The following is a 23,973-nucleotide window of genomic DNA, read 5'->3' as shown; positions in this document are numbered from 1 at the left end:
ATTACAATGTAGACATCATCATATTAGTGATAGCAGTTGTCCCTAGACTGCCAATCTGATATTTTATGTAGGGTGTTGTTACTGTGTGTGTGTGTGTGTGTGTGTGTGTGTGTGTGTTATTTTTGCCACTGATTCTGGACAAATATTTGTATGTATCCTGGAACAATTGTTAGTTAGATATACATTAATGCAATGGCGTATTTTAAAGTCATAGCTAAATTTAATTAATAAATATAAAAATGTTTGGAAAATAATGACAGATAATGGAAAAATATAACATTTAATACCATGTGATTATCACTCAAGAATGGTAATGACTGAGGTATGATTGTAGGTATTTCTTCTCAGATTTAAGTTCGTTGCACACACTGCTGTGTAGGATGGGATATTTTACACAGAACATGAGCTCCCCCATGTACTTAGTTCCTCTCTCCATTACTGGTAATGCCTAGTACAAGCATGTGCTATGGAAATAGATGTTATACTGTGTTGTTTAGGAATTGAAAAATAAAAAAAAAAAATTCTATATGTTCAGTGCAAATGTAACCCTAACTAGATGCAAGCCTAACTACAGGTACATGAAAGAGACTCCAGGTAAAGGATGCTCAAAGGAGGAATGCTGGAGTCTGAGAAGCTGAGAAATAGCAGGAGATTACATCATTCTTGGGAATTCATCTTAGGAATTTAGCATTCAGCTCGGCATACAACAAACTCAAGTTTTTCTTTCTGGAACTTTTTTTTGGTAGTGGTGGTGGAGAAGGGGAATATTGGAGAAATTATTTTGGCCACTCCACGTAGTTAAAAGGATATTTATTTAATGGCGTAACTCACAAATTAAGTAATGGGTAGGTCGCAGGGTCTGGGGAAGGTGTAATGCAGTCCAGCGGTGTTCTCCAGAGCTCTGCACAGTCAATCTGCACCGGCCAGTGTCCCGGCACCGAGCGAGCGCCCAGAGAGAGCGCTGGCCCATCCAGCTCTCGGGTCCCCCAGCGCCTCCCCTCGCCCCGCCTCGTAGGCGTGACAGTTGCCAGAGTCTCAATGGGGGTTGGAACTTCCAGAACCAAGCTGGAATGGCTACCCACTACAGGGGAAGATCAGTATCTGTACTTAATAGAAGCACAGGTAGGAAACCCAGAGTACAAAGGACTGGCTGGACCATTCACAGCAAACAGATGAGGGATAGAGGATGACTGATTAGTTGACAATGTTTCAGCTTCACTTTGGTGACTTGTTGCTCTTGGGGGGGATACACACTTGTCGCCCTTTTATGGAAAGGCAGGAAGCACTTGAAAGCCTAGGAAGTCTGATAAATGCAAGACCCTTGGCCAGAATTATGGAAAGCTAAGCAGGACACATATGGTGGCATCACTTGGGGTGGAATCTGTGGCAGTGGGTCTTTCTATGTTCAGGGGTGAGGGTTACCTGTCAGAAGTTACTGAAGTCTTAGGGAGCTCCTGAGTTTGAGAGAACCAGCCATGCTGTGTCCCTCTCCTTAAAGAACAGATCCTATCTGGGGGCTGCTCATCCTTGCCACTCTGAATTCTTTTTATTGACCCAGAGGGAGCGGCTTCTGCCTGGAGGCATTTTAAAGGTGCCAGGGAGCCTGGGGCTGCTTTACAATTACAGTGGCCTGACTTGAATTGCTATTTGTAGAGATGCATGCTCAGCAGTTGCTTTGGCTGTGTCATTCCATGGGTCACAGGGTGTTTCTGAATTCAAGGAGACTTGATTGCTACCAATAACCCTCCTTTCCAATTATCAGTAGCCTGCAACTTCAGAGAGAGACTGTAAGGGATTACCTACATTGCATCTGAGCACTTAACTCTTTATAATTTTACAGAGAGCCCAAGGCCTGATGATAACTCATTAGTATGCTTGTTCTTCTTAGTTCAATGTTTCTAGCTCTCACTTAAGTGAAGTTACTGTGCCTCAGGAAGATTTTGCTACGCTCAACTTTTTAAAGTTTACTAGCACAAGTTTTCCAGCATCTTCCCTCAGCCAGATCCACTTTGTAAGTGTTCTGATAACTGTTTCTTAGAATCTTAAAGTCTGTTGTCCCTGCTGTTTGTCCCTTAACCAACCCTCAGATAGCCTCATAATTTGTCACGCTGTGTTAGTTCCTATAAACCTGGTTATTTTCTGATATTTTATTGCATATCCAGCATCATCTTTTTGGTTTTTGGTTTTTGGTTTTCTGGTTTTTTTTTGAGACACAGTTTCTCTGTGTAACAGCCCTGGCTGTCCTGGAACTCACTCTGTAGCCCAGGCTGGCCTCGCGAGTGCTGGGATTGAAGGAGTGTGCCACCACTGCCCAGCCCAATAGTATCTTAATGGAGCAATTTATATTTTTTTTTCTTAAATGACTTTTTTTTCTTTTTTGGTGTTCTGAAACTGAGTCTTAGACTATAACTTGTGATAACTTGAACTTCTGTAGTTCCATTCGAGCTAGCCATAAACTCATGGCAATCCATGAGTACTTGCTGGGATTATGGTCATAAACTACCATGTCCCCCTGCCCTTTCCTCTTTATGCATCCTATCTACCCAATTGATAGCAAAAGAACTCCTCCATAATATTAATATCTTCTGGATCATATGTTGTATATCTGCCTATTTAGGACATTTTGACTTTTTAAATTGGGAATGGAGCAAACGCTATCTGAGCTGTAGATACCAAAAACCCAAAGTACTTTGTGGGGCTTCTATTCAAGTGTGAGCAGAGTGCTTGTATTCCTTGTGATAAATTTATGCAAGTATTAAGTAATCAAAGGAAAATTAATCAGTAGAGTATTTGTCTCCCATGCCCAATGCTGGGGGTTGAATCCCAGGAGACAGGAGAGAGGGAGGCAGAGTAAGGAGAGGGTTTGTTATATTTGAGGGTATGTTATGTTATGTTTGTGTAAGGAGAGAGACTGTTGAAGTTTGGAGAATGAAGGAAGCAGACACTGTGCTGCAGACGTGGGGAGAAGTCAGACTCCTGGATGAACTAACACTTGAGCAGAGTCCTAACTGAAGTGAAGGAGCAGGCCATGATGTTATCCTGGAAAGAAACGTGATAGTATGAGATTTGCTCTAACCACATTTAAAAACAAAAAAAACAAAAACAAAAAAAAAACCTCGTTTCTACAATGAACATATCTGTTTTCCTAAATAAATAAATAAATAAATAAATAAATAAATAAAAGGATATGCCGTTATTCTGCTACTTCCCCCCACCTCCCTTTTTTTAAACACCTAAATAATGTGCATACTCTGGTTCCCTTCTATATTGTTTTTCAAAGCCAGTCATTTACATTTATCCTGGACTTACAGCAGTGGCCACCCATGAAACCCCTGAGTGAGAGCGGAGAGCTGCATATATGAGTGCAGTTTGAATGTCCTTTGCTTATTAGTACCTGGATAGAAAATTCTCCATCAGTTTGTTACTGATGAACACTTTGTTACTGATAGAAAATTACTCCATCAGTTAATTCCTTGATACCTCAGTGTCAGGACAGGGCATAGGACTGAATGGATACAAATAATGTGTTAATATGTCGTACTTTTTACGCTCTCCCAGGGAAACTAAATGTGCTAAATGTCCCTTTTCCTTTAAAAAGTGGTCACACTCCCAAAGAATTTATTCTCGCTCACCTAGCAGATAGAGATTAATCACCAATAGCTCCTTAATAGGGGCGGAGCCTCAAGAGGGCCTCCTCATCCATGCTAGAACTTTGACTGGGTTGATCTTGAGCTGTTATGAGTTCATGGCTGCATCAGCCATGTCACAGATGACAGCATTTCCCAGACTTTCTTCCATCCTCCTACTCTTACATTCTTTCTGCCTACACGTTGAAGATGTTCCCTCAGACTTGGCAGGGAAAGGTTTGAGGGGGAATGAGTTGGGGGATTGATAATGGTGTCCAAAATAGGCCTGGGCACTTAAAATCAGTTCTTTATCCCCAGCACTTTGACTAGTTATGCATCTTTCCACTGACTGCAAAAAGAAGCTCCCTCTGACCATGCTTGAGAGCAACAATCCACATTGATGAGTAGAAACACAAAAATTCAGAAGGAAGCTTGATGACATGACCATTGAGCAAACTAAGAAGAGTGGGTTTTACCATAGGGCATATGACTCCCCAGTCATGGGCCTTTGGATAGTTTTACAGTAATGGCTGTAATTCCCTATGAATCAGGCTGCAAATCAAATCAGAAAGTGGTCAGTTACTCTAATAGTTATGTCCTGTTAATCCAGTAGGTCCATCTTGCTGGTAGTTGGTATTGTAGCATGTAGAATCTAGCAGTTAGTTAGACCAGTGATGTCTTTTCTCCTCCAGGAGCATGCATGGGACCTTCCGGTACCATGAAAGCTCACTAGCAGGAAATTTCCTGATCTATTTGAGATTTATTTCTTTAGAATCTGCAACTAAAGTATATACACACATTTTTTAGGGGTAGAATGTGTCCCAAACTTATTCATATGCCTGGAACAGCTGAACAACATTGTAAATATGAAACTAGTGACATTTTCATATTACAAGTTTAAAACCAAAAATATTAAGTGGGCAGTATTTATAGTAAGAGAAATTGTAGGCATCAGGGTGCTAATCACCTTCAAGTGCCTTCCTCTAGTTCAGAAGGCTTTGTGAGGCTGTTAGGACTTTGGGCTAAGATATTCTTCTAGTCCTCTCCCTTCATGTTCTGTTCTCTGTCAATCATGTAAGCATATTCATATCATATAAAAGAAGGAAATCTTTTTCTGGAAAAGCAATAGGTATAGGTTAGGCTGTCACAGTTTTTCCTTTAATAAAATACAAGTAACTGAGCCAGCGAGACTATCCTTACCTTACAGAGAAAGAATATAAGGGTCAAATGATTTTTTAATATGTAAATTGCCTCATGTTTCAAAGGAAATCAATTTAGAAAAATGATGTTACAATAGTAGTATTGTGTTTTTACCACCCTGTTGTAAACCTGGGAATGACTAATACTATCATTTGCTTAATACTGTGTGACTCATCTCCCCTGTAGCTTCTCTTATCCTCAGCTTGGACTCAGTTGCTTCCAGCGCTAATTGGAGAGTACCGGAGCTCTGCTCTGCTAATAAAGATGGAATATTATGGTGGTCCTTATGCTTGAGGATGTTTTGTTAGGGATGAGTATGTATTGATTACCTGTAACTTCCTTTATGAATTCCTGAATCTGTCATCTATGGCTTATCTAAATCTTTGCAAACCAATTGCACAAAACAAATTCTGCACACCTGAACTGTCACCTGCCAGATAGGTACCTGGAGGATTTTGCTGAGATTTGAAACAGGATCACTGGGGAAATAAAGTAATTTTTAAAGATTTCTCCATGAACCTAATGAAATTGGAAGAGTCTTGCATTGGAACTGTCCCAGCTCCGTATTTCTGCTGCCGGTTGACCTGGAAGAGCCTACATTGTTAAACTTCAGACAATGTGAACAGACTCTTCCTCTTTAATGTTGGTATGGCTTACTGACCTCTACCCTCAAAAGAGAAAGAGGTTTGTCATTTTACTCAAATAGCATGTTTTCAAGACAGCAGATAGAAGTGCTGGTGTTTTAAATGAGGAAATAGGTAATGTGAATATTTTATTTTTGCCTACTGTGCCTTTCTGATTTAAAGTTGAAAAAGCAGATGATTAGGGAACTCAGTGAGGAATGGTTGAAAATGGGACAAGATTGTGTAGTCTTTGCATTGTTTAGGGATGTGCTGTGCCTGCCCTACAGAAGTGCACAGTCCAGATACACATTCCACCTTTTTATGAAGGCTCTTGCATTGCTTAGGAATGTGGTGTACCTTCTCTACAGAAGTGAACAGCCCAGATACACATTCCACCTTTTTATGAAGGCTTTTGCATTGCTTAGGGATGTGGTGTACCTTCTCTACAGAAGTGTACTGTCCAGGTACACATTTCCCTTTGCTATGAAGGCTCTTGCATTGCTTATGGATGTGGTGTACCTTCTCTACAGAAGTGAACAGCCCCAGATACACATTTCCCTTTGCTATGGAGACTCGTGGTAAACTGAAGGCAGAACGTTATTCACAGCATGTTATAGTTCCACATAAGGTCCTCCAGTGTGGAATGTGACAGTTGGTTTGTGATGTTGAAGAGCTAGTGATAGTTTCACTATAGACCATCTCGAGAGCCGCTGCTAGCTTTTAGTTTGCAGAAAATGTGTGTGTGTGTGTGTGTGTGTGTGTGTGTGTGTGTGTGTGTGTGTGTGAAAGTTATAGAAGAATAATCACAGAATCTTGTTGGTCTTTTTCAATTTTATTTTAACCCACAGAGAGGGCAAGAAACAGTGCCCCTGCCAGGACCGATAGTCAAGGGGTATGTACTGATGCAATTATATAGCCCATTATATAAATGTCTCTGCGATTATTTGAGGCAGTGCTTTTCCTGAGAGTCCACTCTTGCTGAATCAGCTTGTAAATAATCTAATTACCCTTCTGTCTCATAGCAATCCAAGACACTTTGCCCTAGATCCAGTTTAACCTGCCTTGGCCTGAGCACACAGCAGAGTGAAAGTGCCCAGTGATAGGGTGAAACACCTGCTCTGAGTTCTCTGTGGATCCCAGATTTAACACCAGCAAAGTGGGCTGCAGTCAAGGTTCCCTTATAGAGTTCATGTTTTAGCGTATACATGTGGAATATGTGAATGGTTGCTGCACAGTATGCTCACAGTAAACATGAGCTGCTGCCCTTATTACTATGACCACAATGTTGGTACTATTGATGTTTATGTTATTATTCTCTAGAAATGTTGGAGAGAGCAGACACAAGGATATGCCTCTATTCTAAGACTGTAGCTTTGATCAGGGATGCATTTGAAGGCCCCACATTTCAGAGACTAAAGATCGCACATAAATCCCCTCCCCCCCCTCCAGTCTCGCTACCTCCTTCCCAGCTCCTCCTTCTTCCGATGTCCATAACATGTTCATTGGTCTGAATTGCCCATTGAAATAGCTTTGGAATCTTCAAGTGAACAGCCTATCAGACAGCTTTCTTAACTTTTCAGAACTGCACTAATAATTATAGTTATAGAGATGTTGGTGTGGTGATCATTACTTACCTGAAAGGTTGGTGTAGATCAGTTAGAACAGATATATATATAAGGCTAGCCTCGCAACCATAGCAGGACTTGGGTAGTCTCTTCCCCTTTCTCCCTGTTTCTTTATTTTAACATACTTCAGACCTTTGTGCTCTGGCCCTTTTCTCCTGCCTGTACTGATGTAAATGCCTCCCGGCTGATTGCCTTGTTCTACTTTCTCTTACCCTATCTTTACCCTCATCCATTCTATACTCTGCTCGAACTAAATTCTTCCTAGGTTACAAAGTTCATGGACACATGTCTTTTAAAAGAAAGAACTAGAAACTCTATTTTTCACTATATGTTGACCTACAGATTGTGAACTTTCCCGTTATAAAACTTCTGAAAGTGATAGAGCAAATATTTTTAAACACCCTTTAAATAAAAATGGATGGCTCTGTAACAATCAAAGGGAAATCCAGTGAGGTTCAGAATAACAGTGAGTCCAGGTCCCGAGACATGAGCTCACCAGCCTCACCTAAGCCTCCAGTCAGTATTGGATTAGAGATGGAGGAGGAGTGGTTAGAATACTGGAGTTAGAACCACATGGCAGGTAGCAACAGAGGACAATGACATGGAGAATATGACGGAGCAGCTGAGAAACCCTTAGAAGAAAGGAAGGAAGGAAGGTCAAGCAAGGTGGCATGTATCTATATCCCCAGCTCTGGGATGGTACAGGGAGGTGGATCCCTGGAGGTCACTGGCCAGACAATCTAACCAATCCAAGAGCCATGGTTTCAGTGAGAGGCCTTGTCACAAAAAGGGAGTGAGGAAGAGAGAGAGGAAGAGAGTCACTATCAACCTGTTACCTCCATGCACGTATGCCTATTGGCATATATGTACATGCTGGACACACACATGGTCAGGAATAAATTATGGAAGGTGAAAGAAGCCCTTGAGGGCCTGGGGATGTAGCTCAGTGGCAGTGTGGGGCCTATCCGGCACCAAGACTCTGTGTTCTAATTCCCAGAATTGACAACCCAAAACAAAAGCAAAAATTCAAAGAACAACAAAATGCTTGTAGAAGTGAGAAGTCAGAACAAATGTTAGGGATTAGATGGTTGAGGTATTAGCAATAGCCAAGGGACACAATAAGATTTAAAGACATAATGGCTAAGGGTTTCTCAAAATGATGTACTAAAGAGTTAAATTAAAAGAAACTCATAAACATAATTTTGAGGTTGCTAGTAGATATGGCTATAATTTTAAGAAAAAATATCACTTTTATAAACAAAAGTAAAGGTTAGCTGCTAACATGCCCTTACTAAAGGAATTACTAAGTCCAGACTTCAAGGACTACTTGAAGATGCCCTAGAAAGATATAATGAATGAAGGAAAAAGCAGATATGGAGGTATATCTGAATAGACAGTAGCAAATGGCAAAATAATGTCTATTTCGGTAATATTTTAAGCTAAACTAATAAATGCTACTGATACATAGGTTGGAGGCAGATGCTTGGAATTAGTCCTTGCAAGGCTCCATATTTACAGGAAATAATTCAAATGAACTACCCTTGGTGGACTTGGAAGTATGAGAGCCAAAAACTGCTATGTAAGCATGATCTTGGCATTAAATTGTATCTTTTTGTTGTTTTGTAAAACACTCTCTCACCCTAGATAGCAGGATGTTTATTCAAATATTTCTATATTTGACACCCTGCTTTCACTCAAATGTTGGGGTTCCTGTAGATTCGCGGTCTTTCCCCTCATCGCTCCCATTGTATATTTTACATAACTGTAGTTGACAGGACTTCACCCAGCTAGCTGTATGTACTCGATAGCACATGAACTTCTCAGTCAGTCTCCATGCTTCCCACAGCTGTCGTTCTGAGGAGCAGTGCTCTTCATTCCTGAGGTCAAGTGGAGCCTCACTTCATGCAGTCTCAATAGCAACTCTATGGAGCTGGTAGAGGGTAGAAATCAGAGGACCTCCCAGCCTACTCCCGTGCACAGTGGTCCTCCTTTTCCCAGTTCACTTATTCACACCCACAGTCCCCTGAGAAAATGGAGGTGATAATAGTTCCTTACTCTTAGCATTGTGGTGAGAAGCCTTGCTGCAAACTGGCTGTAGTCCGATGAACACTTGCTTGTTAGGAGGATTGCAAATCGCTTTATTTAAGTCTTAAACAACTCGATTATAATTGACCAGACCACGTCAATTATAACTATAAAAGACTATAATTATAACCATAAAAGGCCAGATTAAGTCTTCCACTTCTGTGAAAAAATAGAAAAGTAGCAAATGCCATAAAGGTGATTGGCACTGGTCCTCAGGGGCGGGTTCAGGTTGATTTTTCACATGAGCTACTCCTCAGAATCTGTTTCTGAGAGATGCACTATAGTGATGCTAAAGAACCTTTACTTGGCTTCTTAGACACAGTGCTGCTTTATGGTAGAAAAATAGATTTGTGGATCTTTGCATTGAAGTTATCTCAAGATCTCATACACTAATCTTAGAGCCCCAGGGAAAGCTTTTCAACACTAGGACCTATATGAACATCTCATAGGAAACAGGCTTTTCTCTGCTTCTCACCAGTGTTTAGCCAGGGCTTTCCTTACCCAAAGTTATGCAAATTACCCACACAGTTTAATGTATGGGCTAAAGTCCTCAGGGATTGTGTGAATTTTCAGGCAGGGGTCATTTTTGAGATAGTGTGAACTCTAGACTGTGCCATGCTAGTTCGGAGTCCACTTCACATCGGGTGACACAGTCCATGGTCACTCTTATGTGCCATATGAGCAGGATCAGAATTTATCATCTGCTAAAGTGCCATGGCTTACCTACTAAATTCTCCTTCATGTTAGTCTCTTTTTTTTTTTTAAACAAAGGAAATTGTAATGTGCTTTTTTTAAACAAATTTTTTCAGCACATACCTTCAAACTTCACCTAGTGGAAACAGAAGGATGGTATTTTCTATTTCCCCTCGAAACCTGCAGAGCGGATGTTTTGAGGTCTTTCTTGCCAGGTGGCTATCTCAGTGTGCTTCTGGTAGGAACACTTGGACTCTATAGGTGGAGAGTTACCTAGATCCCAAGCCAAGAGTCCTGAGAACTCAGCTGAAAGAGAATTGTATATGAATATTTACTAAATTAATCAGGTGCCCAAGTTAAAGAAAGCCAAATGTATGCTAAAGGAATATGAGTAAATGCACCTCCCTCTCTGTTTGAGCTAACATGTTCAGGAGAACAACATTCAGGTGATAACATTTTCTAGTCACCTGTTTCAGTTTTATTGGAATAAATAGTAAACTTTTGTCTGATCTGTTTGCTTGAGTGATTTGTTGAGTTAATAGAATATGTTAAGTGAATAGAGAAAAATCTGCTTTGTATTCTAGAATAATAAAAGGAATATAAAGACTTATGAATGAATCGATTTTAGGAATTTTTTGAGATAGTGTCTAAATCTGCTTATACTATACAAGGATCTGTGATCTAAAGATTAAGACTGTCTGGTCTCAAATCATTCTGAGTCTAGGGAAAGAGACATTTAGGTGGGGAAACAAAGGGCAATCGCACTGTGGTAATATCAGCATCGGAGTTCTACAGTCTGCATAGAAGTGATCACAGAGCTGTGCTTTGGTGGGAGCATTGAGAGAAATGCCAAGGGAGGAGTCCTTTCATAGTCATGTGTCTCTAATCTACTTATTTTAGGCTTTTTGTTTTTGTTTCTGTCTTTCTGGGAGTCATCTCTCCTGAAGGACAGCAGGTAGAGCTATGCTACCAGAGCTCTCTTTCCAGCACCTCTTCCTTCCAGTTGAATGACTATGAGCAAGACGACGCGTTCTCTGCTCACTTTTAGAAAGAGGAAAGTCATAATGCCTGCTTGGTAGGATTACTGTGAGGATGAAATACAACAATACATGAAAGTGTTTTAGAACAAATAGCTTTAAAGGAATTTTTAGTTTTCATTCTGTTGATAGCTAACAAACCAGGAATATTGAAAAAAAACAATCATCATGTCGAAGTTTTACAACTGTTCTTCTAAAATGATGATTTTTGTCAACTAAACTTTTACATTTCCCCTCCTTAGCTCCAAGAGGAAAGCGGGGATGGAAAACCTTCTATGCTGTCCTGAAGGGAACAGTTCTTTACTTACAAAAGGTAAAGTACAGTGGGTAAAACCACAGTTTACTGCTGGGAGGACACTGTGTCAAAATCATAGGTGCACACATGTCTTCCTGCAATGACGGTTTATTGAAGACCATGAGCTGTGTCAATTACTTTGCCTGTAACTCACCAGATAACCCTGACTTGACTTGATAAGGGCTCTTGGCAATCAGAAGTTCTTTTCTTCTCGTCTTAATTACAACTAACTCCCAGATCACACAGTGATATATCGAAATGGCTTTAAGAGAATTAAAGAGACTACTAAAGGCAAAGGCAGAGAACAGATGCACACTCAGAGTCACGTGGTGCAGAGTCATGTGGTGATGTATTACTGGTCCAGTACCTGAGGAAGTTGTTAGAGGTGGTTCAGAACAGAGCTTATTCAAGCCAGGTATAGAACCTTGCCGAGTTCAAGTCCCTGGAACAGGCGTTAGGAGCTTATCTCTTATATCCTATAATGCATGCACTGAATAATATGTCCACTCAGTAGATGATGGTGATAACGGGGTTATTGGTTTAGTGTGTTCGGCAGGCTCACTAGACTAGGTTTTCTGATAGGATTTTGATATGCACATGGGCTCCTGATCTACTTCAGTAAATTCATAGGTGGTAACTATTTTCTTTGCATGAACAAGTTATCAGTCTGTGTCTTGTGGTTTGTGCTGGTCAAGTAGTGGTTTTTAATCACACAAACAAGATGCAGTCATTCCTCCTTATTATTTTCATTCCAAATGCAGGTGACAAACTTCTACTGTGTAATATGAAGTCACTTGAACTAGGCTTAGCATGCAAGTTCCTGTTACATTTAGTATGGAGTCTCTTAAAGCTTGTCAGCTACTTAGAACAAGGGATAGCCTGATCATGCCCAACTGAGCTATATGAAACACTGACTAAACATGTATCCTTTTATGCTAAAGTAAAAAAGCCATATCAAACACCCATAGGACTGTTAAATTGATGCTTAGAATCTCTCTGTCTCTCTCTGTGTGCCTGCCCCTGTCTCTCTTTTTCTGTGTGTGTGTGTGTGTGTGTGTGTGTGTGTGTGTGTGTGTGTGTATGTGTGTGTGTGTTGGTAAAAACTAAAGTTTTATGGATACAGATATACACATGATCAGGAAAATGGATAGGCTCTGTTCTAACTGTTCCATAGGCAATATAGCAAGCTAGACCTTAATACAGACCAGTGACAAGGCCTAATTCCATAGATATTTATGATATAAGTTGATTATCCATTAGTGTATTATTTAACTACCTTACTTTCACTCACACCTGTACATATACACACATTTTTATGTCCTGAATCTTTTTCACTTGAGAGTTCAGATGTGTTCCAAGTTTTCTGGGTATATTTCCTGTCAGATTCCTTTCTTCCAGTTCTAGACCTACAGATCTCTTTATGGTTCAGTTTAATGCTTCCTATCTCCATGAAGGGTAGTCTCCAGAACTTCTAGCTCCTAACTTTGTGTGGACGGAGACAGGAAGGTTAAGTGATAACTATATGCTTAACTGGAAGCTGTTCACTTATTAAAGGCCAGCAGAGTTTAACACACACTATATTATGAAGAGGCAGAGATGAATTAGGACTGAGAAGAAGAAAGACACTGATATCAGGGTTATATGATGGTTTTAGAGAGAGGGACATGAAAAGAAATGAATAAGTTGGTATATACCCTATGAAATTTTAAAAGTAATTTTAAACATTTATATTTTTAATGATGTGCATATATGTGTTTGTGTGTGCAGTTGCCCATGGCGTCCAGAAGAGGGTGTCAAATGCTCCAGAGCTAGTTACAGATAGTTGTGAACCACCTGATGTGGGTGTTGGGAACTGAACTTTTGTCCTCTAGAAGAGCAGTACAAGTTCTTACTGCTGGGCCATCTTCTGGCACCCTCTTAAATGTTAACACACAAAAGACATTCCTGGCAACATGGCAAGTCCAAAGGTTTTAGGGAAGTATGCGAAGAAATGAATAGGAAGATTATATATATGTATGAATATATAAATATGTATGCATGTATATATTTCTTAATTTTATATTATAAAACATTTATAATGGTACCGTTGAGTACCTTTTAAATACCTGATTATTTGTATATCTTTAGAGAAATTCTATTCAAGAACTTTGTTCTTCAAATAGTATTTTACTTGTCCTATTCATTTTTGTTTTTGTTTGTTTTGCAAGTGAGTCGTAGATGTCTCTTGTTATTTAGAGTATTAAGTACCAGGTAGTTCGCCCATTTCCCAAGGTTACCATTATTCAACATTTAGTTGTTCAGTGTAATGTAGTCCTACTGTTTGAGCTTGTGGTGGCCTATCTAAAAATCATCACCAAGATTTTCCCGTTTGTTTGTTTTCCTGAGACTTTTGTGGCTTGGGGTCTTAAATTTAGTATTTAATCCCTCTCGTTAATGTTTTCATTTACTCTAAGATGTAAATGGATAGACAGCTTTCCCAGCACTGTTCTGTTCCCCCTGGTGTAACACTGGCCCCTGTGAAAGATTTGGTCCTGTATCGATGGCACTTCTCCAGGCTCACCCTTCTGCACAATGCTCTTCCTTCAGACCATGCTGTGCTGGAGCTCTGTGAGAGGTTTTCAGTTCAATACCATGATTCCTCCCTCATATATTCTTTCTCTAGATTGTCTTGGATGCTTCAGGTTCTCTGTCAATATAGAATTTATTTTTAATTTCTGTAAAATATGTCAATAAGTTATTGATTCCACTGAATCTATGGGTTCCTTTGAATAATACAGATATTATTTTAACAACATTAAATCTTCTAGCTCTGAGCATGACCAATCTTTCTATCTTTTCTCTTCTTTGTCATTTCATACAGCAGTACTTTACAGTTTCTACTTTATGAATCTTCTGTTATGGTTGCTTATTGCTAATGTTTTTATGTTTATTGACACTTTTCTAAATGGGATTATCAGTTCCTCTTTAAGTTGTTTCCTGTTAGTGTGTAGAAATGCAACTGATTTTATGTGTTAGTTTATATTATGCAACATTGCTGATTTATCAGTTCTAATGAGTTTTGGGTGGATTATAGATTTTTTTACATACATAAGCATATCAAAGTGTGCCTAGTTTTTCAATAATTTCATCATGATATTGATAAAGTGTATTGAATTTTGTTAAGTATGTTTCAAGGATTTGTTAAGGCATATAAATATAAATGTGAATCTCTGTATGAGGTTTTTTGTGCTTTGTTTGATTTTTTATGCTAAATTATACTCTATCCTTACTGATAAATACTTCTAGTTTGGATCTCTGATTGTTTTAATGTACCATTGAATTCAGCCTGCTATGGCTATGGGTAGGATTTTGCATCTATGTTCATCAAGAGTATTGGCTGGTAATTTTCTTTTGTATGCATATATTTGGTATCACACTGATGCTGGCTCCTAAGATAAGTTTGGATATGTTCCCTCTTCCATGCTTTGGAAATGTCTATAAAGTATTGGCATTAATTCTTAAATGCTTGGTGAATTAATTCACTGCTGGGGCCCTCTGGTACCAGGCCTGTCTTTGTTGTTATTTTTTTTTTTACATTATCAGATTTATCTTATTAGTTATAGGCATCTTATTCTGTTCTGTTTTTCCATGATTAAACCTTGATGATTGTATGTTTCTAGTGATTTGTCCAATTCTTTTAGATTGTCCAATATGTTGCTACATAATTGATCATAATACTTTCTTAGAAACTTCTTCATTTCAGCATCGTCAAGTACAGTTATTCACTCTCATTTTATTTATTTGAGTGCTTTCTTTATTATTTTAACTAAATATTGACCAATTTTGTTTGGGGAAAGATACTTCTTAGAGTCCACTATTTCTTCCCATTTTTTTTTCTACTCCATATCTTCTCGAACTTTAGTTCATTCCTTTGATTGTTTAGGCATAAAACTAAGAAATTTAATGTTGCCTTCCTTTGTATTGTAGATGTTCATTGCCACAAACTCTTACTGAAGCTACTTTTAATGCATCTCCTAACTTTTGATTTCATAAGTTGTGTCTATTTTCATTTGTCTCAAGATAATTTCATTTTTTTCTTTTAATTTCTTCAGCACATTGTTTCAGATAGTATGGAAGAGAATGTCCACTTTCTTTTTTTCTTTTTTTTTTTTTTTTTTGGTTTTTCGAGACAGGTTTTCTCCGTAGCTTTGCACTTTCCTGAGCTCACTTGGTAGCCAGCTGCCTCGAACTCACAGAGATCCACCTGGCTCTGCCTCCCGAGTGCTGGGATTAAAGGCGTGCACCACCACCGCCCGATGAATGTCCACTTTCTACATATTTTCCTCTGCTATTTTTATAGCATTATAGTGGTAAAATGAGAGTGAAATTTTTTTGGTTGTCTTAAGTCTGTGACAATTGTTAACGTAACATGTGATCTATGGTAGAGAAAACATGTGCACATAAAAAGAATGTCGTGTCTCATGTTCTGGACATGTCTAAATATTTCACCTATAGCATGTTATTAGTCCTCCATGACCTTCTTGGTTTTCTACCTGCCCTTCTCTCTCTTACTAAAGTGGAACATGGACATCTATTGTTTGCTTTTTTTTTTCTTCATTTCTGTCAATATTTGATCCATAAGTTTGGGGGAGAGAGGGAGATAACGATTTATTTTCCTAGTGATTGACTTTATTATCAGTACATTATGGTTCCACATTATGTCTCATTTGGCAGTTTTTATTTGAAGTTGATTTTGTCTGGTCTGAGAGGAGCCATTTCTTTTCTGGCTACTGTTTACATGGATTATCTTGTCCATGATTTCACCTTAAGGCTGCCTGCTTCTAAATCCAAAGGAAGGTGCTTACCGATGCATTTACTCGATCCTTTCTGTTTGTTTTGTTTGTTAGGTCCACTTAGTCATTTCCCTTTCTTTTGATTGAGTAGCATAGTTTGTTGATTCTTGCTGAAATAGTACCACAGGTGTTATAAAAATACCCTTTGTTTTTTAAGGATGCTTTTGCCAAATACAGTTCTTCTATGGCTGTTTTTTGTTTGTTTTATGTTTTTCTTTTTTTATACTCTCAGCATACACAATCTCACAGCCTCTCTGAAATGTTTCTGCTGAGAAGTTACTGATCGTCTTATGGACATTCTGTGGTATATGACAAGTCATTTTTCTCTACCATATTTTCTTTGACTTTCCATAACATGGTTGAGCTGTGGTGTGATTTCTCTGCATCCATCACTATATCTGTCCATTTCCTTCCCCATATTTGAGAAGTTTCTATCTTGATTTCTTTGAAGCATCTCCCTGTTCCATTTTTCTTCTTTTTCTTCTTACTCTTCCATAATGCATATATTGGTGTCCCCATCATCACTTAAGCTTTCCTAATGATTTTCACTGTTCTTCTCTTTTCAATCCCCCTGAGTTGAACAATTAATGTTGTTTTTTGTTTTTTTCCCTGCCTGAGCAAGTCCATTGTTGAACCCCTCAGCTAAATACTTCATTTTAGGTATTGTATTCTTCGGCTTAAAATTTCCTTTTCTATTCTTTTAGATGTTTCTGTTTCTTTGTTCCAAAATCATTTTTATTATTCATCAATTTCATGAGCATATTGAACCTCTTTATGGTGATTATTTTACATTTTATTTTATGTAATTCGTATACTTCATACTTTCTTTCCTTACAGTTGGTTTCTAGAGATTTATTTTTCTTCCTTAAACCAAGTTCCTTGTTTCACTGTATCTCTTCCAGGTTCCATTTATAATCTTTCCAACTGAGGAAACAACCACCTCTGATAGTTAAGGAAGTGCTTGACACGGAAAACTCACCGCTCCAGGCCTGGTTAGAGAGTCTCTTTAAGAACATGTTATTTCTTTGTACCTGTGTGTGCAGTTTCTCAGTTATCCGGCAGTACTAGTTTCCTTCACAGAAACCTATTGCCCGGTCCTTCCACCCTCTGATATCTGTCTTCATTACTCCCGGCTAGCTGGCTGCACAGCTGTAAGCCACCCCGCCTTTCCTTATTCTGAACAGCCACTGCGCATTCAATGTATGCCGGTTCACCAGGCAGATACCATTGTCTCTGACAGTCCTCGGGAGAGCCAGACCACTCACTGGAAGCATGTTCTTTTCCTCCGCTTCTCTCCCAAGAGGGAAACTTGAGCTGTAAAGTTCTCCCTGCACAGGGGTGTTCTCTGCACCAAGCTCTTACCTTTCTTCTTCTTCTTTCTCTGCAGCCCCCAGGCTTCCCAAGCTGTCAATCCCACTAATGCTGTGAGTGAGCCAAGGCGAAGGTTGAGTCCCCCAGATAGTCCTTGGAAAATTGAGAATACTGGCCCCATGCTCTCCTCCCTCCCTCCCTCTTGCGAGGGAGAAACTTGGAGGTTGAGTGCATTTCTCCTGATTTCATCGAGCTGTGCTGGCGACAGCAAGCCACCCACCACTTTCTTTGTTCTGAGCAGTCCCCCAGCATCCAAAGCATGCCAGTTCCATCCTGCTGATGGGGAGCCAAGAGGCACTCATTACTTGATTAGTCTTCTAAAAAGCTAGAACAGGAATGTATGCTCTACACTTCGACTTCTCCAGAAAGAGAGAGACTTCCTGAGCCAGAATAATCCCTTCTGCATCTGCTTGAGGGAGGGGCTGGTGTGAGCAAAGTCCACATTCTTCTTCCCTGTCACAGTGCGGATTTCTCAGTTCTCTGCTTTCCTGAGAGTATTACATGCTTGTAGCTAAATTCCAGCATTCTGATAAGAGGTGCTTGGGTCCACATGTGTCCTGGCTAGTTTTATGTCACCTTCACACAAACTAGAGTCACCAGAGAGAAGGGAACCTCAACTGAGAAAGTGCCTCTGTAAAATGGGGCAGTAGGCAAGCCTATAGGGCATCTCTTAAATAGTGATTTGTAGGGGGAAGGCCCAGCCCCATTATAGGTGGTACCAACTCCAGGCTGGTGGTCCTGGGTTCTGTAAGAAAGCAGGCTGCGTAAGCCATGGGAGCAAGCCAGTAAACAGCACCTTTCCATGGCTTCTGCATGAGCTCCTGCCTCCAGCTTCCTGTCCTGACTTCCTTTAATGATGTGGAAGCATAAGCTGAGTAAACCCAGGTTGCTTTGGTCATGGTGTCTCTTTGCAGCATAGAAACCCTAACTAAGACAATATGTCACTGAAATCAGTGTTTTTTATGAGAGCAAGAGCTGGGACTCCCTGTTCTGTTATTGATAACATCACTCTCAGGGAAGGTTCTTAAAATTTATTTGGATTCATATAAGAACATAGTTCTGGCATCTTGACCTTTCTGCTCTACATGTATCATAAACACTTTCTCATTAAATTCTTTCAAAAGTGGATTTTTTTAAAATCTAGTGACTGTCATAGGATGCCATTACAATTCCTCCTCCATTTCGGGTTCATGAAAGAATTTATTTTAATATGCTTGCAATATTTTCAGTTAAGTAATGTTCTGTAATGTAACCTTTTTCAGTTTTTCAGACATACCCTTTTTACTTTCTCATAGTTACAAATAATAGTGCTGTCTTAGGGTTTCTAGTGCTGTGATGAAACACCATGACCAAAAGCAGCTTGGGGAGGAACGGGTTTTTAAATAAACCAGGTAACCATCAATCACAGAAGAAAGTCAGAGCAGGAACTCAAGTAGGTCTGGAGCCTGGAGGTCAGAGGTGATGCCGCGCAGCCTCAGTGAAGTGCTGCTTCCTGGCTTTCTCTCCATGGCTTGCTCAGTCTGTTAAAGCAAACATGACCACCAGCCAGCCCAGGGGTGACACCACCCACAATGAGCTGGCTCCTTTTACATCGATCACTAATGAAGAAAATGTGCTACAAGAACACAGCCCACAGAATCAACTAAGTAGGGCTCATAGAGTCTCACAGAGTCTGAAGTGACAGAGCCTGTACCTAGTCTGAGCTAGGTCCTCTGCATATATGTGATGGTTGTTGATCTGGTATTCTTGTGGGACTCCTAACAGTGGGAGTGGGGTGTCTCTGACCCTTTTCCTCCTACTTGGTTGACTCATCCAGTCTTGATATGAGAGTTTGTGCCTATTGTAACTTGTTATGATGTGTTCAGTTGATGTCCCTGAGATGCCTGTTCTTTTCTGAAGGGAAATGGATGAGGAGTGGATCTGGGGGACAGGAAAGGTGTATTTTGGGGGGAATGGGAGTAGTGGGTGGAGAGCAAACTGCAGTCAGGTGTAATATATGAGAGACAAATAGAGAAAAGAAAAGAAGGAAAGGAAAAGAAAAGAAAGAAGATGTGCTAAAGGCTTACCTACAACTGATCTCAATTTTCTCAATTCAGATTCCCTCCTCTCAGATGACATAAAACTAGTCAACAAATGTATAGCTATTTATTTCCTTAAAATTGGATTCCTGGGAGTGTCATGAATCTCAGAGTAGAAACTATTAGCAATTATATTTTGAGACATTTTAAAATTATACATATAAAAGTTATACCAGTTTTTACTGTGTACAACAGTTTTGTAACAGTATCTGTTGCACAGCAGCCTTTTCCAGCTCATTATTGGGGTTTTATGCTTATTGTGAGAAAGGGACCATGTTCATTTTTGATGTACAGTTTACACACTTGATATTCTCTGGGAAATTGTCTTTTCTTTGATTCATTATCTGCAGGATTGAATCAGATCTGTGTGATGGCATGCACACTCAGTACCTAGAGATGATACACTCTGCAGAAGGGAGATATAAATATTTAGAAAAAAGATTGATTCATTGGTATTTTAGACATTTTAAAGGCTATGGTAATATATCTATAAGATTAAAAGAGTTTTCTTCTGTGAATCTGGCCTTCCTTTGTAACCCAGATACATGAAGATAGTTGTTGATATTCAGATTAACCATGCTCTTACTTGGCCAATTGTCTTGTATTGTCCTTTATTTCCCTGTGGAGTTGTTACAGCCTCTGATTTATATGCCCTCTTTTGTGGCCTTACTAAATTAGCATATGTGCATGCTGAGCCCATACTGGTCCTTTCAGATGATTTTGTCTCTAAAGGGAGCAAAGCTTTGAAATTAAATTCCACATATCACAGCTGTTTCTACTGAATAAATTCCATCTCCTGACTCACTTTTGTTTTCTCTAGCATCTCTATCTTTGACTAACCCTTTCCTTTGAATACCTAACCACAGGATTTCCACCCCCTCCATCTCCTGGTAAGCCTAGGCATGGGAAATACTCATGCACTTAGCATTTTATGGAGTGATGCCAAAGAATGCTGTTTCCCAGTCACCAACTTTTTCCAGCCCATTGTCTTCTCCCTTAGAAGTGCATTGGAGGGAACAGCTCTGTACATGTGCTTTCGGCATCAGTTTGCATTAGAGCTTGAAAAGACTTGCTTTTCCTGATTTAGGGAAGGAAACAGATTGCATTTGGAGAGAGTTGTGTGTAAAATTCTTTCAGTAAAGAGAAAAGACTAGCACCAAACAAACATATATGTATATGTGTGTGCATATGTGTATATGTGTTTATATATGTCTGTGTGTACATGCATATGTGTGTATGTGGTGTGTGTGTGTGTGTGTGTGTGTGTGTGTGTGTGTGTGTGTAAATCAGTAAGAATGTCAGCATGGCTGAAAAGCATCTACTTAAAATGAGAATAAACAAGCTATCAAAAGGATAACTTTTTTTTAATGAACTATTTTTTTCTTTTCTTTTGTTTTTTTGTTTTTTCAAGACAGGGTTTCACTGTATAGCCCTGGCTGTTCCAAAATTAGGTATGTAGACCAGGTTGGCCTCAAACTCACAGAGATCTGCTTGCCTCTGCCTCTCAAGTGCTGAGATTAAAGGCAAGTGCCACCACTACCCAGCTTATATTTTTTTTATTTTCAGTTTTTAATTTTATTATATTTCTCCCTAGAGCACACCTGTTGGTTGTCCAGTGCCAAATAGTCCCCCCTGAAAACATACATATACATTATATAGACTGAACAGTTATATTTAGGAATAGATATGTATGTACATATATACATGTAAAAACAATTGGTGAACAAAGAGGACATGGATTTGAAGGAGAGCAAGGAGGTGTATGTAGGAGGTTTTGGAGGAAGGAAAGAGAAAGCCATCTTTTATAACCAAGTTCTACTTTCTTTTTATTATTGTTAACATTCTTTTAAAAATAGTCTAAAAAAATGAATGCTTGAAACCTCAACTAGTAATGAACAATACCCCTTCACAGTAACCTCATGTAAATTGTAGAGACTAGAGCACCTGGAAGATTAGATTAGAGCACCTAGAGCATTGGAAGATTATTAGCAGATCTATGTTGTTTATGGGTATATCTGCCTGATTATGCTTCAGAATGGTTTTTGAGATACCACGCTGCCCACATAAAGGACAGTAAACAGACAGCCTTGGAACTGAGGTTCCATACTGCTAATGTGTCCTACAGAGGGCTATCAGTAGATACCCTAATCTTCTTGGATGCCTGATGCCTGATCTACCAGAACATAGACGCTAGACAAAAGGTAAATTGTGTAATGACAATGCGATTTGGACTTCATACACCTTTTGTTTTATATCCTCTCAAAACTGTGGAGAGCTTTTCACATGCCCAACACTACAAAAATTTCCAGGCTTCCAAAGGGTTGCTGAGACGTAGTCCTACTTACATAAAGATCAGAAAATAGAGGACAGTCAAGTAAAGTGAGCATTCATTAAAACAGTAGAACAAAGTAATAAAGGCATTTTAAAAATTTTTACCGAAGAGGGCCACCCAAAAAATGTTTTCAAACAACGAGGAATATATACAACACATAGCTGACATTATAGCACAGAGTATTTTAGCCAGAGGGAAAAGCAACAATTTGAGAAAGTGTCTCATGTTCAATAATGGTCAGTAATACTTTCATGTTTATATTGGGGGATGAATGGGGTATCAATAGCAAGCCATAGAATGAGGATGAGAAATGTGTTTCAAATAACACACGTGTCATGAAGCCTAAACAGATAGTGTCGTCACTGTCTCAGTCTGTCTTGTGTACACAAGAAGCTGCTTCCTTCGGGAAGGAACTTCAAGCTGAGACTAGCACTCCCACCAGTACCCAAGTACTCAAAGGATTTAAGTGACATTGTCTTCTTTGCCAGGCAGCTCTTCCCACAAGACCTCTCTCTGTTGGGTTCAAGAAGTGCCACACTGCTCCTCCCTCTTCCTCTTGGATGACAGTATTCTGTCCCGAAAGTTAAGCATAGCTAAGAAAGTCACACCCCTCAGTCCATTCGGCTATTGTCTTCTACATTTGGTCCGTGACTTGTGAGAGTTTCTCTTACCTTTTCTTCTTTTCATGTTCTAATGATGCAGAATCAATAATCATCCCGTACAAACCTATCAGTTCCTGCTGCAGCTTCAGTCATCAACAGGAGGGTAAATTGGTGCTCGGGTGTATTGTGTGCTAAACTGTGGGATTTGATGATTGGTAGGTTAAGTGCATTAAGTGTACCTATGACTCATATTTTCAGCATACAACGTTGATTATGATAAAATTGCAATCAGAAGGCAAGGAGCTCCTACTTTTGGGTTCAGAGTAATGAGAAAAAGGCCAGCATTTCCCTAGACCAAATTCAGTTGAATTCATCTTAGCACCAAATGAGCTCACTGTGAGGATGGGTTTGTGTGGTGATGCAAAGACCTTAAGATTTAGGACCTGTCCTGAACATCACTAGTTTTCTTAGATTCTGCATCCAGTCTCTTTTCTTACACCTAAGTTTTCCATGCAGATTCCTTGATTTTTGTCCAGAGTCTTCCCTCCTAAGTGCCTGTGTGGTTAGGTATTATTTCATCACTGCATCCCAGCCCAGGATGGCTGCCAGTAGACTGGAGAGTGTTGCTAGAGACAGAAGGAAGCAAGGCTTCTGTTTACTTGATTCTGTGAATCAAAAGCCTCTTCTAAAGGGACATAGCCACTGATCTTTCTTTGATTGTAGCTGCAGAGACACTGTGCACATGCGTAGAACCCCTTGCCCTTGGAACAGCAGTCTGTTACAAACTGCTCTGCAGTTACTTTAAGTCTTTCATCAAGATTTTTCAACTATGAAATAGACTGTAATGATTTTTTTATCCATGTAAGAAAATGCAATTTGTGCTTTCGCTAAGACTGAATAGTAGAAGTTTCCTCCTCCGGAAAGCCCAAACAAACAAAAGCCACAAGTCATCAAAAGAACTAAGCTACGTGTTGAAATACTGGGACAGAACTCCCAGTGCTCAGTCCTCCTTCACCCAGCTTCCATCCCCGCTTCATCTCAGCCAAGAAGGCTGCCGGAACAGGAAGTCGTCCAGGAACCTGAAGTTAGTCTCTCACATCCGTCATGTTTGCAACCTGACCTCTTGTCATGGCCTCCTCAGCCTGGTCACATGGTACAGCACTTTCTCAGACACTAGTAAGAACTTTGTCAGTCTTGAGTGGGGCCCTAGCTGGTCTCCCCTCCGCTTTCTAAACTCCCTCTAGGAAAACTATTGAGAGCCACTCACTGGTAGCAAAAGTCCATGAGAGCCTACAGCAGTGACAACTAGATTCAACCTCTCTGAACTAAGGGTTCTGTTCGAGGAAACCATCAAGAAAGGCTATAAAGGAATTACTACTGTTTGAATGAACTGGCTGTTTCTTGTTGTAAATTTCTTGTGTAATAACAGCTATGATTCCCCCCATTTACCGTGCATCTCCATGTTACGTGTACATGAGATCTCACGATTACATCTCAATCTTATGGGCACAACTTCCCCTATACATTTGGGGTAACTGGACAACTGTCCCCAGCTGTGTTTGTTTTTTACTAAC

At 39.7% G+C, this 23,973-nt stretch overlaps 1 protein-coding gene across 1 annotated transcript in view; it reads left to right on the top strand.

Annotated features, from left to right (window-relative positions):
* Psd3 (pleckstrin and Sec7 domain containing 3) overlaps positions 1 to 23,973 on the top strand; it is a 449,956-nt gene that overhangs the window by 372,724 nt on the left and 53,259 nt on the right. The window contains 1 exon segment of the mRNA XM_028883856.1: positions 11,132 to 11,202. Within this exon segment, the coding sequence (XP_028739689.1) occupies positions 11,132 to 11,202 (71 nt within the window).

Source organism: Peromyscus leucopus, chromosome 17 (genome assembly GCF_004664715.2).
Source record: "Peromyscus leucopus breed LL Stock chromosome 17, UCI_PerLeu_2.1, whole genome shotgun sequence".
Classification (NCBI taxonomy): Eukaryota; Metazoa; Chordata; class Mammalia; order Rodentia; family Cricetidae; genus Peromyscus; species Peromyscus leucopus.
The sequence above is the reverse complement of the archived record's forward strand: the minus strand, read 5'-3'. Positions and strand labels throughout refer to the sequence as shown.